Raw genomic sequence first — 19,010 nt, 5'->3', positions numbered from 1 at the left:
CTTTCCCTGAAAAGCTTCCCTGATAGCTCAGTTGGAAAAGAATCTGTCTGCAACACAGGAGACCCCAGTTTGATTCCTGGGTCGGGAAGATCCGCTGGAGAAAGGATAGGCTACCAACTCCAGTATTCTTGGGCTTCCCTTGTGGCTCAGCTAGTAAAGAATCTGCCTGCAATGCAGGAGACCTGGGTTCAATCCCTGGGTAGGGAAGATTCCCCTGGAGAAGGGAAAGGCTACCCACTCCAGTATTCTGGCCTGGAGAATTCCATGAATGGTAGAGTCCATGGGGTCACAAAGAGCTGGACACGACTGAGTGACTTTCACTTTCATTTCACAAATAGTCAACACAATTGGGCTATAAGGGAGAAAGAATTCAAGGAGAACTGAAAGACTAAGAGCCTGACAGAAAGGGGAATTTTAGAGATAAAAGGATGAATAGTCAGGTTAAAATGTCTACAGGTGATTTGATATGACGTAAAACCTTAGTAGAGAAAATGGTACTAAAAGGCATCTCCAAGTCTTGTTAAGAAACGGTAGTTCACAATTTGAATAGGTAACACAAAAGAAAAGATTAGTGAGCAAGGTTGGACTTTTTCCCCTCTTAAACCAACAGTTCAAATCTTTCATGCCATAAAAATCCTTTTATCCTACACACAGCTCTGAATTAATATACACTAGTTTTTCAAAGAAAATTTAAAAATTTATCACAATCTTTATCAACTGATTACTCCTTATCAGAGTAAGACCATATCTTTTGCCAAACCTAACTGGTGCTTTTGCTTCAAGCTAAGTTTATTGTTATTCCCAGTAAATTCTTCTCCCTTCTAAGTCACAAAAGACCTCATCTTCTCATCTTTTTGCTAACATTCCCAAATTAAAATGCATATTCCCTACTAAATCCAATTCCACACTTCCTTTTCAAAAGCTGACATCCATATTTACAAAACCTTTTAATTCTCTTGAGCTCTCAAAAATTCCTAATTCTTTATAATCTCTCATTACTTAGTATTAATACATCCTAGTACCAGCTACGCCATAACTCACAAGTCCTTAGATTTTTTTACTCTCTACAGACATTACTTTCTTATTAGCAAAACCACAAAAGAGTTCACAGGGACTTTTATAAGGCTACAATAGGATAAAAGGAAATATACTTTTTAAACATTTTATTTCAGAAAAGTTTAAACACATATAAAAGCACAGTAAATATCACAAGTGAAGTGAAGTGAAGTGAAAGTCGCTCAGTCGTGTTTGACTCTGTGTGACCCCCTGGACTATACAGTCCATGGAATTCTCCAGGCCAGAATACTGGAATGGGTAGCCTTTCCCTTCTCCAGGGGATCTTCCTGACCCAGGAATCGAACTGGGGTCTCCTTCATTGCAGGTGTATTCTTTACCAACTGAGTTATCAGGGAAGTCCAAATATCACAAACTCTCCCATATTCATTATCAATCTTTATATGGCAAATCTTTCTTCACCAATTTATCTGCCCCAGCTGCTCCCATTAAGCTAGATCAAGCCTGACACTGTTTTGTTTCCATCTGTAAATACATCAATATGTATCTTAAAACATAACCGCAAATGGCATTATCATATCCTAAAATAATCAGTACTTAATATCACATAATATACAAGTAGTATTAAAGTTCCCTGTCTTGTAATATCACGTAACATTCAAATAAGTGTTACAGTCCTTTGTCTTGCAGGTATTTTTTTTAGTTTAAATCAGGACCTGAGCAAGGTTCACATATTTAATTTGGCTGACATGCCTCTTAGATATCTTATAATAAAAATTAAGCCTCTCCTCTTTCTATAATTTTCTAAGTCATTTGTTTTTTGAAAAATGGGTCATTTGTCCAGCAGAATTTCCCATCTGGAGTAGCTGACTGCACCCTTGTGGTATGACTACTTCCTGTATTTCACTGTAAACTATTTCACAACAGGTGTGCACAGGTTCATGCACACATGTTTTTGGCAAGTCTCGTTGTAGGCTTTGTTTCTTACTGTATCTCACAGGAGGCACAATAATATATCTGCCTGTCTTTTTGTGACCTTAAGGCTGATTGGTAGGTTCTGATGTCACAGCTTGATCCAGCTAATGACTTTTAGCAGTCAGGGATCGTCACCGTTGAGAAACTTTATTAGGGGATGCAAAAGGATAGTATTCCAATTAAAAGATTCCTTCTTCATGTATTGAGCTGCAATTCTTCCTCAAAGAATTTGATCTTTTCAACTATTACTTTTTGCACAGAAGAGGCAGGATAAATAAATTCTTTCTCTTTACTGGTTTTTAGAATAATGAATTGGTGCCCTAGCAACTTCCAAAGGTGACACATTTTCAGTATCATGATAAACTCCTGTATCTTTAACATTTTGATATGTGTCAAATGTTTGTCATTTATGGTCATTATATCCTATCTTTAGGCTAGTGGGAAAGATTCCACATTGGCTCCAGTGTACCTGGGACATGAGCCCAGTAGCCTTTCATAGCTTCCTTGCTTTCTAATATGACAAGACATTCAAGATCACCTTGTACAGCTCTTATCCCAGAAGTAGGATCATCTGTTTCTCAAAGAAGCCCTGGTTACTTTAGTGGGAAATGGTACAGGACTCCATTAAGTGTATCAAAAGAGGTGGGGTGAGTTTTTAAAAGGTTGAAAGTCACTGCTTTTTTGTACATATACAAATCTGCATTCTCTTCAAAATTACAGGAGAATCTGAATGGTTATTTACAGTTCATCTTTCATTTTCCCCCAAGCTTCTTGCATAGACAATATCAAAGTATACACTATAATCATCCTTCTCATACTGATTCATTCACTATTTCAACCAATATTTACTGAGCATCCCATTAGGCAAGTGGAAAGGAATATAATTGCTGTCTTAAGGATCTCATGGTCCAGTGGAGGAAATTAATGTGTACATAAATAAATATAATGCACAATGGTAGGTGTTTTAATAGGAATATAGATAAGGTTTATGGGTGGAGGTCATCTGAGAAGACTTCAATTACAGCTTTAGTACTTAACTACTAAGGCTTACAAGTAATACTTAATGCATTATTTTGAAAAGAAAAGCAACTTTAAACTTACAGATTTAACTGTCATATTAAGAGAATTAAAAAATAGTGAAAATTTCAGTTAAAAAACTGAAAGTGCCAGCTACACAACATTCGTACACTATTCTAAGTTATGATTTAATTACCAAATATGAATGTTAAAGATATGAATTACACCTGTTGAAAACGCAGCTATCTTAGAGAATCCACAGCCCAAGGAAATGATGTGAGTAGTTCCAAAAAGAGGCAGCTGAGCAGTAAACAAACTCAGAAGAGAACAGAAAACTGATACTTCTGTTCTCTTAAGAAGATGTTTAAGAAAGAAAGAAAGAAAAGTGAAGTTGCTCAGTCATGTCCGACTCTTTGCAACCCCATGGACTGTAGCCCACCAGGCTCCTCCATCCACGGAATTTTCCAGACAAGAGTACAGGACTGGGTTGCCATTTCCTTCTCCAGGGGATCTTCCTGATCCAGGGATTGAACCCGAATCTTCCGCATTGCAGGCAGATGCTTTACTATCTGAGCTACCAGGGAAGCCCAAGATGTTTAAGAACATGTATACAAAGTGGCAGTGTGACATGATCCTTTAACTACTGATTTTTAATATTCTGTATACTATTTTTTTATCTAGAAAAGTTCTGAACCAGTATATTATAGGGAGGATAATGTACTTGTCTTCAGAGAAAAGACAAAGAAGCCTACCCAACTGAGAAAGGGAGTTGCTGTTCAGTTGATCAGTTGTGTCTGACACTTTGTGACCCATGGACTGCAGCACTCCAGGTTTCCCTGTCCTTCACCATCTCCTGGAGCTTGTTCAAACTCATGTCCATCGAGTCCAGTGATGCCATCCAACCATCTTGTCCTTGTCTCCTCCTGACTTCAATCATCCCCAGTATCAGGGTTTTTTCCAAAGAGTCAGTTCTTTGCATCAGGTGGCCAAAGTATTGGCGCTTCAGCTTTAGCATCAGTCCTTCCAATGAATATTCAGGGTTGATTTCCTTTAGGATGGACTGGTTGGATCTCCTTACAGTCCAAGAGACTCTCAAGAGTCTTCTCTAACACCACAGTTCAAAAGCATCAATTCTTCAGTGATCAGCCTTCACTATGGCTCAACTCTCACATCCATACATGACTACTGGAAAAACCATAGCTGTGATTATAAGGATCTTTGTTGGTAAAGGAGTATCTCTGCTTTTTAATACACTGTCTAGGTTTGTCATAGCTTTTCTTCCAAGGAGCAAGTGTCTTCGGTGATGTCCAACTCTTTGTTACACCATGGACTGCAGACCACCAAGCTTCTCTGTCCATAAGATTTTCCAGGCAAAAATACTAGAGTGGGTTGCCATTTCCTCCTTCAGGGGATCTTCCCAACACAGGGATCGAATCCAGGTCTCTTAGGTCTCCTTCACTGGCAGGCAGGTTCTTTACCACTAGCACCATCTGGGAAGCCCAAGTAAGGGGGAGCAGCTCCCGAAAGAAAGGCTGTCACTAAATAAGAGCTCTACACTACAGCTAGAGGTAGTTTATCTGCTGTGACAGTTTAAAAGTAACTTTCTAAATTTGGGAAGATTCACACCCTAGTTGTATCCCTAGAGGAGTCCTCCCCATCCCTCACTTGTCACAGTTTTGTTATATCAGCTAGAAGACGTATTGTTTGAAGGCCAGAAAGACTATCAACTCAAGTTAAAAGAGCTGGGTATTGGGAAGCATGTCACACAGAGTTTTGTTTTCATATAACCAGATTAACACATTGAAGCTGACACTACTGAATGCCCAAAAGAAATTCTAAATTATTTATTTTCTTTTTTTTCTTGTAGTTAAAAACCTGTTTACTTATTTTATCTTTTTAAGAAATAGGCAATTTATTTACAAAGATCAACACAACACTAAAAGATATACATTGAGAAGTGTCCTCTCATCTGGCCTGTTCCTTCTTGCCCATCATGGATAACCCACCTTTTATTTTGTTTTTAATTCTTCCAGTATTTCCTCATGCAAACAGGGTCAAATATATATACATATGTATATTTATTTATAGATGTATTTAGATACATCTATATATACTCTTCATTTTATTTAACTTAATACACCCTGAAGATTATACTTTAAGAGCTTCTCTCTCCTCCCTTCCTCCACATTTTAGACAGTTCTTTCAGTAGCAAATCTTATACAATCTTATTGAAGAATATAGTATTTTTCTCTTTTTCAATGATTCAGTGAACATTCTCAGTATAGTCTTATTAGAGAACGTGATTTAAAAAATTAGGAAGAGGTACCTGAGTTGTATAGCTCTGTGTATTCTTGCCACCTCTTCTTAATATCTTCTGCTTCTGTTAGGTCCCCACCATTTCTGTCCTTTATTGTGCCCAGCTTTGCTTGAAATGTTCCCTTGGTATCTAGAATTTTTTTGAAGAGATCTCTAGTCTTTCCCATTCTATTGTTTTCCTCTATTTCTTTGCACTGATCACTGAGAAAGGCTTTCTTATCTCTCCGTGCTATTCTTTGGAACTCTGCATTCAGATGGGTCTATCTTTCCTTTCCTCCTTTGCCTTTCACTTCTTTTCTCAGCTATTTGTAACGCCTCCTCAGACAACCATTTGCCTTTTTGCACTTTTTTCTTGGGGACAGTCTTGATCCCTGTCTCCTGTACAATGTCATGAACCTCCATCCATAGTTCTTCAGGCACTCTATCAGATCTAATCCCTTGAATCTATTTCTCACTTCCACTGTATAATCATAAGGCATTTGATTTAGGTCATACCTGAATGGTCTAGTGGTTTTCCCTCCTTTCTTCAATTTAAGTCTGGATTTGGCAATAAGAAGTTCCTGATCTGAGCCACAGTCAGCTCCCGGTCTTGTTTTTGCTGACTGGATAGAGCTTCTCCATCTTTGGCTGCAAAGAACATAATCAATCTGATTTTGGTATTGACCATCTGGTGATGTCCATGTGTACAGCCTTCTTTTGTGTTGTTGGAAGAGGGTGTTTGCTATGACCAGTGCGTTCTCTTGGCAAAACTCTATTAGCCTTTGCCCTGCTTCAATCTGTACTCCGAGGCCAAGTTTGCCTGTTATTCTAGGTATTTCTTGACTTACTACTTTTGCATTCCAGCCCCCTTAATGAAAAGGACATCTTTTTTGGGTGTTAGTTCTAGAAGGTCTTGTAGGTCTTCACAGAACCGTTCAATATTCAGCTTCGTCAGCATTACTGGTTGGGGCGTAGACTTGGATTACTGTGACACTTAATGGTTTGCCTTGGAAACGAACAGAGATCATTCTGTCATTTTGAGACTGCGTCCAAGTACTGCATTTCACACTCTTGTTGACTATGATGGCTTCTCCATTTCTTCTAAGATCCCGATTCTTGCCCACAGTAGTAGACGGAATGGTCATCTGAGTTAAATTCATCCATTCCTGTCCGTTTTAGTTTGCTGATTCCTAAAATGTTATGTTCACTCTTACCAACTCCTGTCTGACCACTTCCAATTTGCCTTGATTCATGGACCTAACGTTCCAGGTTCCTACTGCTCTTTAAAGCATTAGACTTCACTTCCACTGCCAGTCACATCCACAACTGGGTGTTGTTTTTGCTTTGGCTCCATCTCTTCATTCTTTCTGGAGTTATTTCTCCACTGATCTCCAGTAGCATACTGGGCACCTACTGACCTGGGGAGTTCATCTTTGAGCGTCCTATCTTTTTGCCTTTTCATACTGTTCATGGGGTTCTCAAGGCATGAATACTGAGAAATCTGTATGCAAGTCAGGAAGCAACAGTTAGAACTGGACATGGAACAACACACTGGTTCCAAATATGAAAAGGAGTACGTCAAGGCTGTAAATGGTCACCCTGGTTATTTAACTTATGTATGCAGAGTACATCATAAGAAACGCTGGGCTGGATGAAGCACAAGCTGGAATCAAGACTGCCGGGAGAAATATCAATAACCTCAGATATGCAGATGACACCAGCCTTATGGCAGAAAGGAAAGAAGAACTAAGGAGCCTCTTGACGAAAGTGAAAGAGGAGAGTGAAAAAGTTGGCTTAAAGCTCAACATTCAGAAAACTAAGATCATGGCATCAGGTCCCATCACTTCATGGCAAATAGATAGGGAAACAGTGGAAACAGTGGCTCACTTTATTTCCTTGGGCTCCAAAATCACTACAGGTAGTGGCTGCAGCCATGAAATTAAAAAGATGCTTGCTCTTGGAAGAAAAGTTATGACCAACTTAGACAGCATATTAAAAAGCAGAGAACGTTACTTTGCCAACAAAGGTCCATCTAGTCAAAGCTATGGTTTTTCCAGTAGTCATGTATGGATGTGAGAGTTGGACTATAAAGAAAGCTGAGCGCCAAAGAATTGATGCTTTTGAACTGTGGTTTTGGAGAAGACTCTTGAGTCCCTTGGACTATAAGGAGATCCAACCAGTCCATCCTAAAGTAAATCAGTCCTGAATATTCATTGGAAGGACTGATGCTGAAGCTGAAACTCCAATACTTTGGCCACCTGATACGAAGAACTGACTCATTGGAAAAGCCCTGATGCTGGGAAACACTGAAGTCAGGAGGAGAAGGGGATGACAGAGAATGAGATGGTTGGATGGTATCACCGACTCAATGGACATGAGTTTGAGTAAACTATGGGAGTTGGTGATGGATAGGGAGGCCTGGTGTGCTGCAGTCCATGGGGCTGCAAAGAGTTGAACATGACTAAGCGACTGAACTGAACTGACCTGAACCTGCGTTGTAGGAGAAGATACCGTCCCCTCACTGTTGCTGCTCCTTTTAAGACTTTCTTTAGTTTCTGACTCCATTTTTATTACCCTTCCTTCCTCTTTCATTTTCATTACACATCTGATATCAACAAATATGGACTACTAATTCACTCACCAAATATTCATTATAGGCCTTCCACTATTATTACTGTTATTCATATTGGTTGCTAACATTACTTGAGCACTCATTATGAATCAGTTATCCTACTAGCTGCTTTCCTGCATTATCACATTTAATTCTCTGTGAAGTCTTTTTAAAGTTTCCATTGTATACGTGAGGAAAATGAGGGTCAGAGACGTTAATTCAATTGCTTCTATTAACTGTCAAATATTGAACTCAAGTCTCTCTTACTCATAAAACATACGCTATTTGTTATTATTAAAATTTTTAATTTATTTCCCTTAGCTTTACCTGAGGTATGATGGATAAATAAAAACTGTATATATTTAGGTTGGACAACATGATTCTTTTTAAAGGTTACAGTGGGAGGATTTAATATACATATATGTTGTGAAATGATTACCACAATTAACACACCTACTACTCCACACTGCCAATTTTTTCTTTCTTCCCCTTTTTTTTTTTGCAGTAAGAATACTCAAGATCTGCTCTTTTGGCAAATTTCAAATATACAATACAGTACTATTAACTCAAAACATATGCTATTAAATAATGTACCACAGAAAGAGCCAGACATATTTGGAGAATTCCAACTAGCTGAGGATGATTATGGCAAAGGGCGTGAGGGAGGAAGGACTAGGCAAGAGGTCATGCTGCAGAAGGCAGGATTTTAGATCACAGATCTAGTACGCCCTCATCAATATTTATCAGCTTTACTCTGAAGGGTATAGGTAACAACCATGGGGCTTTTAAGCAGGTAAATATATGATACAATCTGAATTTAAAAGGACATTTCTAGCAGAAGTGAGAAGGACAGACTGGAAAGACCAAAACTGGGCTAGACTAAAGGTGGCAGACTAATTAAGTGTGCAGAGAACAGGTGACAGAGTGTGAACAAAATGGAGTTACTTGAAATCAAATATAGATATTGGGCCTTTCTAAGTTTCATATAATTTAAAACTTTAAAAATCATTCAACAGGAGTAAATATGTCTGAGCCCCAATCACCTTTTTTTAATCTCCATTTGAACAAGCTGAAAAACTGATCTTGACAGAAAGATTTCCAGTTTAATCAAATGAGAAGGTACACTATCACGAAATATTTAGAATTATGTATTTCTAAAATTGTATGTACTAAGAAAAATCTAAAAATGTATTAGAGAGTGATATTAAATGGAAAACTTACAGATTAAATTAAAAAAAAAAAATAAACTTTTTTCTTTAGAATTGGGGCTTCAGGCATTGTCTAGTCAAATCCCTCCATTTTACAGATAAGAAAACTAAAGGACAAAAGAAGGCATATTACTTGTCAAATATGCTTAGGGTGCCATTTAGGATTAGATCCCAAGTTTCCTGATTCCTTATTTAATGATTTTCTCATTTTCACATGAAGTGGAAGACCTGGAAGTTTTAAAAGTTCTCCTGGCAAAATGGGGTAAGGGAGGAGTCAAGCAAGCTCATCGTAAATGTGGACCATATTTTAATGCTTTATATAAGATCTCACTTAATCCTCACATCTACTTTACAAAGCAGGTATTATTCATATGACAGATGGGAAACAGAGAGCCTAGAACCTGCTAAAGGCCAAATGACTATCAGACATCAAAGCTCATCTCTCCATCACACTGCACTAATGCCAAAACAGATAAAAGTGTTTTCTTCCAATGTTTAAAAAAATACCAAGTTGTATTAATAAATTCAGAAATCATTAAACACTGACCTGTAACATGCACCTGGATACAACAACTTCAGGTACTTCAGGGAATTTTTGTCGCAGGTCATGCAAAACCTGAAAATCAATTTGGTGGCTTCCTTGGGCCATTCGTATATTGCCTGATCAGGACTATCTGTACAATAGGCAATTCTAGGCCTTAGTGGAAATAGTACTCATCTCTTCTGTCCAAGCATTTTCTGTGAAAGAAAGAAAAAAAATTTTAATGAGAACTGTTATAGAATTAATATTATCATGGATTTAAAATTTCAGTACAAAAGGGTATGTGCTTTAGTATCTAACATTTAGTATAAATTATAAACATATTTAGTCTTATAATGTTTCCAGTATAGTTATACTGTCTTTTCAGTTTATAACTACTGATGGCAAACTTTAAAATTTTCTAATTCCTATGTATTTGTGTATACTTTATAATAGATGTGTCTAAAGGCATTCAAATAAGAAATTACCGTCAAGTTTGTTTTAAAAGGGAAAAAATGAGTAACATCACTGATTTTTTTCTTAATTATCAGAGGACAGCCTAAGGTGAGTAATCTTATTTATTCTACTAAAATTTTTTAAACTTTGGATCCTAAAAAAGTTTGGTTCTACAAATAGCTTTGCATGCTGTATCTAAAAAATGATCTGTAAATCAAAAACATTTGCTATTTTGTCTTAATTTTCAGATGTACTTAATCCTTAAATGTGTAATCAATTCATTCTCAGGGGCTTGGTAGCATTTTATTCCCTCTGTCTCTTTTAAACCAGTATTTTAAAATACTAATGCTTGAGCCCCAACCCCAGAGGTTCTGATTTGATTGGCTGGGAGCAACATGAGCATATGGATTTTTAAAAGCTCCCCAAGTGATTCTAATGTATGGCCCAAGTTGAGAAATACCAAATTTATTTATATCCCTAATATTCTTAACATAAACCACGTTTAATCTTAAAGCCTCTTTGGGATATAAATAGCATATAAATATATTAAACCTATATAACATATTAAAATATTTAAAATCACACTATTTGCACAATAGTTAAAATACAATTCATTTTAGAATAAATTTAACAATAAGACAATCTCTTTAAAACAAATTTCTTATCTGTAATATTTCTCTTTTCCGTAAGCTTAAATACAAGTCTATAAACTCCATGAATACAGAAATTAGTCTCTCATGTCCTTATTGCACACCTAGCACTCTGTAGACAGTTTTCAGCATAACAGTAGATATTAAAACACTTTGGAGTAAATTTAGTTATGAAAGAACTCCTGAATCCTCAATAGAATAAAAGCTCATTTAGATATCATGTTTGGTAAAGACTTTCAAATTTTTTTATCATCATTTGGTTAATTTTTCCCTAATTCTTTTGTCTGTGACTTCAGCTTAGTTACATCTCCTAGGTAAAAGCACTACCAAACCAAATTATTTGCATTACAGATTTCCCAAATCTATTTCCAACACACACACACACACACACACACACACACACACACAATATTTTAGCACCCAATGTAATATTTCTACAAATGGGTTGCAAGAGAAAAGAAAGTACCGGAAATTAGTAAATGATATTTAAATATAATATAAGGGACAGTAAACATGCTATAGCATTGCTGATCTTGAGAAATTCTCTCTGGACTTCACTCCAGCTATCAACTCATTTATCTGCCCATTTCCTCTTTCAGGCTAAACTCCTTGAAAGGATGGTTTATACTTTGTCTTCATTTCCTCCCTCTTATCACTTTAAAATCTACCAAGTCAGGTTTTCAAAGTTTTTCTCCACTGAAACTACTTATCAAAGTTGTCCAGGATCTTCAGATTGTTAAACTTAACAATCACTTCTCAGCCCTCATCTCACTAATCTCTCTTCAGTTTATAAACCAGTCAACCACTCCCTCATTCTCCACACAATTTCTTCACTTGGCTTCTGAGATTTATACTCTTCTGGATTTCCACCCACCCATTGGCAGTTCCTTGTCAGTTTTGTCAGATCCTCCTCTAAACATCTAAACATCGGTGAGTTATGCAGTTCAGACCCAGGGTTTCTTTTCGATTACACCTACGTTCCTCGTCAAGGTAATCTCAACCAAACACAGTACTTTAAACAGAGGCTTTGCAAATCTCTCTGTCCAACTCCAAGGGAGCTCTCTCTCCCTTGAGTTCCAGGCTACATGACCAGCTGCTTTCTTCACATCTACTTCTGGATATCTAAAATTCACTTCAAACTTGGTATGTCCAAAATTGAACTCTCAATTTCCCCCACCCAAACCAAATCTTTCCCAGTCTCTTTTATCTCCATATATGGTACCATCAGTCACTCAGTTGGTCCTTCTCACATGCCATATCTAATCCATCATCAAGTTTTGCTGGCTGTTATCTGCAAAAGAATTATTCTGAATCTGATCACATTTTCCCACCTCTATTACTGCTCTTATTCAAGCCATGATTACAGTTCACCTAGACTGCTACTGCCAAGGTCTCCACCCTGCTTAACTCTTTGCTCCACCCCTACCTCTTACTCTACTGAACAGAGTGATCCTTGTGAAAAGTAAATCAGAACAATCATTTCCCCAGCACAAAATCCTGTAACACAAGACCCCTTTCTAACTACCACCTGGGACTTCATCTCCTAGCACTATCTTTGTTCCCTCAGTTCCACAATGATTTCCCTCACACTGGTTATCTCTCAAAGAGAAGCTAACTTCATTCCTCCCTTGGGGCTTTTAGACTTGTGGCCCCTTTTGCTTGGAATCCTTTCCCCTCAGATATTTGCATGCCTCCCTCTCTCTCTCACACTTCACTAAGATCTCTGATCAGACTGCTTCCTTGACCAATCTCTCTACCTAAAATATTGCCACATTTCTCTCCTCTCCCTCCCTATCACATCTTCATACCTTGCTTTTACTTCATAGCATTTTTATCAATACTGACATATCTACCTACCTACCTACCTGCCTATCCTTAAAGCGTTAGCTCCACAGGATCAAGAACTTTGAAGTTTACAGCTGTATTCCCAGGACGTAGGTCCAAGATGTAACATTTGTTGGATGAAATAAAGGTTTTACTGTATGGTTTATTGATGTATTTTGCTTCTAAAATGCATTTCAAGTAATCCAGATTTGGAAATTATAATTTGAAGGAGAGGCAAATAAATAAATCCTCAGTCTAATTCAGGACAACCTTTCTTATTTAAAAGAGGCTGAAAATAAATTTCAACTCATTCTATTATTAATACATATACAGAAATCTCTGAAGTTCTTTGAAAAAACTCTTATATGACTATCAAGTATACTAACAAGAAAATTGTTTAAACGCACAATTGTATTTTAGGGATTCCACTTCCTGAAATGGCAAAGTAGCTCCTACTGGACTAATGCTCTCACGAATAACTTCTGTAACTGGACAAAATATAAAGAGCGTGAAGGCAGAAACAGCAAAGTGGGAGTGGTGGCACTGGGGGTTGGGAGGAGGAGTGGAAGGCAGTAGTCGGAAGAAGTAGACAACATGGGGTGACTTTCCATTTTTCAACTGGTTTTTAGCCAGAGAGCACATCCCAGTTGTTTTTGAGCAGCAAAAGCTTGCACAAACAAGTAAATCTTCAGTCTAATTTGCTTAATGAACCAAAGGACAGATTTTGGCATGACCACAACAGCTGAAAACCTAGCGAGTAAATCACCGAAAGGAGAGAAACAACGATTTCTGTGTATAATATCTACACATATCTCTGGTTCCCAAACTATATAAACCTGAGATTCCAAGCAATCAGGCTAAGGTTAAAGTAACAGAACTGAGGTTTCAGTTTGTAGTTTACGTTCAGCCAAGTTAACTGCCTACTAAAACAAACAAGCAAGCATGCAAACCACTAACCAAACATCAACACATTCTAAAGGAACACAATAGACTTAAGTCTCTACAATGTGTCATTCATAACATCCAAGTTATAATCTAAAATTATTACACATAAGAAACAGGAAAAACTGACCCATTGTCAAGAGAAAGGCAACTGAGGGAGACCAAGCCCAAGATGACCCCGATGCTAGAATTAGCACATAAGGATTTTAAAGCAGCTATTTTAACTATGTTCAGGAATGTAAGGGCCAATATGCTTGGATTTCTCAGTCAAGGAAAAAAAAAAAAAAAACTATAAAAGAAATGCCAATTCAAGAAGTAAAAAATAAAATGTCTGAAACAAAATTCACTGGCTAGGTAATCACAAATTGGAAATGACAAAAGAGTCAGTGAACTTGAAGACACAGCAATAGAAATCATTAGAACCTGAAGGATGGAGAAAAAAAAAATGACTGAGGCAGGGAAATGAACCTACCTCAGGGACCTGTGAGAAAGAATCAGTAACTCTTAACATAACCTGTAACTGGAATTCCAGAAGGAAAAGGGACAGAGAATGGGATAGAAAAAAGTATGTAATGACACAGTGTCTAAAAATTTCCCCAAGTTAGTAAAAGATCTAAATTTACACATCAAGAAGAACTTGACAGGCTCTTGGTTCGGAGATGACCAAGATCCCTGGCCATCTTGGAGGTTGCTCTTGGTTCGGAGCCATCCCACACCTAAAGCAGGAAGCTTGTGGTCACAAGGAAGACAATAAAGTTACCTAGATCACTCAACTCTAGACTCTGTATCAATCCAAGATTCCAACTCCTTATGAAAAGTGGCAAGCACATGTTGGGGTACATGCAGGCTCTGACAATGGTGAGACGAGGCAATGTGAAACTGGTCATCCTCATCAACAGCTGCCCAGGTTGAAGAAATATGAAACAGAGATTACGCCATGTCGGCAGAACTGGTATCCATCTGCAGTGGCAATGATGTTGAATTGGGCACAGGGTGTGGGAAATACCAGAATACGCACCATGGCTATCACTGATCCAGCTGACTTGGTATCATTAGAAGCATGCCAAAACACATCAGTGAAAAGTAAATCATGGAAAAATTTTCTATAATAAAACTGGTCAGAGTCTGCTTTAAACACAACAAACAAGCAAAAAGATCTTGATTAAGAAGATCAGCAAGTCTTAAAAAGGAAAAGTCAGAGAAATCACACATAGGCATAATAGTCACAGTGCTGAAAACCAAAGAAAAAGAAAATCCTGAAAGCAATCAAAGAAATAAAATAAAAGGCAACAACAATTTATATGAAGGCTGACTTCTCATCAAAAACAGTGTAGGCCAGAAGATACTGAAAAGACAAAAGTCAAGTGCTGAATGGGAAAAGAAACAATTAACCCATATTCTGCATCCAGCAAAAGTAAACTTTAAGAACAAGGCAGGATACCTATTTTTAAATGTAGCCTTGTGGGTGAGTGAATAAGCTTTACAACTAACACACTATTGAAACAAACAGGTATTTATTTAATTTTGAAAGGAAAACCAAGAAATACCTTACAATTTAATCTGGAAAATTATTTCTAATAATAAACAGAAATGCATTTCCTAAGGTTAAGATGCAAAATGACTGCTCTTCTGAGAAAAGAATAAAGAAATCATGCTTCACAGGAATGCTTCTAACAATAGGGGCAAAGTTTTAGCACCTAACCTGCGGCCAGCTCAAATAATCTGGGAGGAGTAAGTTCTCAATGATTTTAAACAGCAGCAGAGTATACCTGCTGCTGTGTGCTGTGCTCCGTCGCTAAGTTGTGTCTGACTGCCACCGCATGGACTGTAGCCTGCCAGGCTCCCTCGTCCATGGAATTTTCCAGGCAAGAATACTGGAGTGGATTACCATTTCCTCCGCCAGAGGATCTTCCTGACCCAGGGATTGAACCTGTGTCTCCTGCATTGGCAGGAGGATTCTTTACCACTGAGGCACCTGGCAAGCCCAGCAGAGTATATATAGCACTACAAACCCAACCGTAAGTATACTGGAAAGATTTACAAAATGTGCCATGTTATTTCCTTTCCTAGAGTATGTAAGCAACTTATTTCCAACCTCTCAATGACAGTGCAGAGTACTAAGTATCAGTTAATGGCTCACTCAGACTTCATGTTATGATAATTATCAAGTCTTCATTTTCACTACCGTTTACTATGGTGAATTTTTCCAGGACTGTAATAGCAGTTTAACACATGTAACTGTTAACTGTACTCCCAAGAAGGGACCATAGCCTCCAGATCAAAAAACAACAACAAAGAAATGACACAGGACTTACAGGTCTGAACAAAATTTGAGCATTTATGAGGTACCTGGATATTTAAAATTGGACTCTCATCATCCATTCACAATCCACAAATTTAAGAAGTGCCTAGTACATAGCAGATAACCATGCTGGAGATAAAAGTATTAGAGTCCATACCCTTGCTCTCCAGGTCACAGAAATTCCTGCATTAAAGACACATCAAAACAAACTAATAATTTAGGTAACTATTTTAACTTGCCCACAATTTTATCTTTTGTCTGCCTTCTGCTACCAGATCTGCTGACTGCTATCTCAGTTGATCTCATTGCTGACACAATAATGTTTTTCATCCCTTTCACATCATTCAAAAACAGACTACAAGGGAGTATATTAGGAAAAACTACAGATAGCAGCAAGAAAAAGGTAAGAGCCAAATCATACAGTGTCTTTACAGGCCATTAAAATTTGGAGGTTTATTCTCAGGGTAATGAGAAGAGACTGAAAGATTTAAGCTCAGAGGCAGGAAAGGTGACATGATCAAGAAATCATGTATGTGTGAAGAACGGCTACAGTATGTAGAAAATGGCAAAAGATGAGAAGACCAGTTAGAAAAATACTTTAGTCTAGCTAAGAAGGCAGGAGGAGAAGGGGACGACGGAGGATGATATGGTTGGATGGCATCACTGACTCAATGGATATGAGTTTGAGTAAGCTCTGGGAGTTGGTGATGGACAAGGAGTCCTGGCATGCTGCGGTCCATGGGGTTGCAAAGTTGGACGCGACTGAACTGAACTGAACTAGCTAAGAAATAGTTAATACCTTGTAATTGTAGAGATAGCAATGGACACTGAGTAGAAGGAAAAACTGAAGGGATAATTAGGAAGTAAAATTTAATAGAACCTGGAGATGGATTAGATATTGGGGTAAAGAAGGAGGTGTAAAGGTTGCTTTCTTATTTGTTCAGATGGTGGTCCCATCTATAAACTAAGGAACAAACTAGAAAAGGTCCAAGAAAACAAAACAAAGTTTAGTTTTGAACATACTGAGTCTAGGGTACCTTTACAAATTCAAAACAGTGATATCACAGAGGGAGCTGGGATATATGGACCTGGAGCTCAGAGTTCTGGGCTGCAGATAAACATCTGAGAGGCATCCTTGGTGCTGGCATTAATTAACCAGTGTAGATGAGACAATCCTACCATATAATTTAAGAATACACAAAGAAAAATATTCTTGGTTATACTTTATATGAAAATTACATAGTCACTATTAATTTTTCCCTAAAAGGCCAATATTCCTTCCAGCCCAAATACTAAACATTATATATAAAAATTGATTTTAAGACATCTTAATTTTTCGACCTACCCTATAATGAAAAATTTAAATAAAAATTTAAAGAAGAACATATGTACATAGTTTTTAAAAGCCAAACAGTATTACAAAGTTTATTGGAGAAACCAGCAATTTCCATGCCTCATGCCTCTCCACTTTTATCCTATTCCATATTCCAGTGTCAACACTAAGCTGTTTCTTCACATTCCTATACAAGATGATTTATAGGATTATTTCTTGATTTTTTTCAATTTTACACATTTTCTATGGATTTCCTACTATGGAAAATGAAGAGTTAGCTTTATAACTTAGTTCTCATGCCATAATATAACCATCCTTCCCTAATCCTACGTCCATCTGCCCAATTACTTATTTCATAGTTTTTGCTTAAATCCATATTCAATATTTATATTACTTTTCCCTGTAAATACTATCAGCCTAGCCAGTTAATAGATTATGAGGGGTGGACTATATCACCAAGGTCCTTTCCAAACTAGTCTTTTGGGAAGAAAAGTGTGTGTGTTGTTAATGAAAGAGCTATAGAATATTAATCATGTATGACTAAAAGCTGGCTTTCCATTAAGTCCAATAAAACAGCAAAGCTCTTGCAATTCTAACCCTAGGGGAAATGGAGAGACGTGAGAGTGGAGGGGATGGGGTAAACATTACTATTCTACCATTGAAGTGACAGATTTAGGTGAGATGTGTTACTTATTAGCAAACCTTGATAAAAGATTAAAAAACAAACAAAACTCCCAAACGGTGACTATACAAATATGTAAAAGAATCAAGTCGCCTGTTCCTGACCAGGACGTACCATACAAAGTAAACGATGGAGCAAAGCTAAATTCCCAGAGATCCAACTTTTAAAAAAGGAGTAACTGGTAATATACCTTATATAAACTACTTAGATTTACATAATTTAAACCTGACAGTCAAAGTGTTGCCCTTTAGTATAAAAGTCTTATTAATGAATAAACTAAATGTTACTCTCAGGTAAGCTTAAAACTTTCCTAAGGAGTAGAATTTCAAGAAACAATATTCTGTTTTAACTATGTGTTTCTAAAATTTTCTGGTGAAAGAACATGTTAATAGCTAAAAACAGAAATAACACTGCTAAATATTTCACCCACAATTCTATATCAGTAGGGGTTGTCTCATTTAATAAGATGAGACAATTAAATGTTTGGTTAAGTATAAACTCTGGTTCCATCACTTCATGGCAAACAGATGGGGAAACATGGAAACAGTGACAGACTTTATTTTTTTGGGCTCCAAAATAACTGTAGCCATGAAATTAAAAGACGCTTGCTCCTTGGAAGAAAAGTTATGACCAACCTAGACAGCATATTAAAAAGCAAAGACATTACTTTGCTAACAAAGCCTTTGAGGCCTTCCTTTCGCATGTATATGGGACAAATCATTTGTCTTAATTGGATAACTCAGACAAAGCTACCTGGAAACCAAATATTAGGTTGAAAGTAAGTGCCAGATAAGCAGTATAAACTGTGCTATAGGTGTTCAGAGTGCTCTCAGGCCTGAGGGAGGAGGTGGAAGGGCCTTGAATCACCACAAGGTTGAAGTATGAAGCAAGGCAATCCAATAAACACTAGGCAGGTTCTGGAGACAATGAGTCAGTCACCTGTTTGGCTAGAAGAGGAGGGACAGGAGAAAAGAGGATTATGAAGAAAGAGTTTGGGGCGGGGAATATCTACAAGAGAAGATGAGAAAGGTTGATGAAGGCTGCAAGTGAACAGTGGCTTTTATTATAGAAGGTCTTGAGATACACGAATGGTTTAGCCTACTATTATGTAAACCAATATACATATTTCATCTCTGCCCTGTTTGTACATGGTTGAGTTTTACCAGAACAAATTTACTACT

The 19,010-nt window shown here is 37.4% G+C and overlaps 1 protein-coding gene across 4 annotated transcripts in view; it reads right to left on the bottom strand.

Annotated features, from left to right (window-relative positions):
* TAB2 (TGF-beta activated kinase 1 (MAP3K7) binding protein 2) overlaps nt 1–19,010 on the bottom strand; it is an 80,840-nt gene that overhangs the window by 30,287 nt on the left and 31,543 nt on the right. For 3 of the 4 annotated variants that reach the window (XM_061130216.1, XM_061130217.1, XM_061130215.1), the window contains one exon: nt 9,668–9,858. In XM_061130216.1, the coding sequence (XP_060986199.1) occupies nt 9,668–9,769 (102 nt within the window). In that variant the 5' untranslated portion in view covers nt 9,770–9,858. Of the gene's footprint in view, nt 1–5,817; nt 5,950–9,667; nt 9,859–19,010 lie in introns of those variants that run through there. The other variant, XM_061130219.1, reaches the window with a different exon arrangement.

Source organism: Dama dama, chromosome 26 (genome assembly GCF_033118175.1).
Source record: "Dama dama isolate Ldn47 chromosome 26, ASM3311817v1, whole genome shotgun sequence".
In the NCBI taxonomy this organism is placed as follows: domain Eukaryota; kingdom Metazoa; phylum Chordata; class Mammalia; order Artiodactyla; family Cervidae; genus Dama; species Dama dama.
This window is presented reverse-complemented; position numbering and strand designations above follow the sequence as displayed.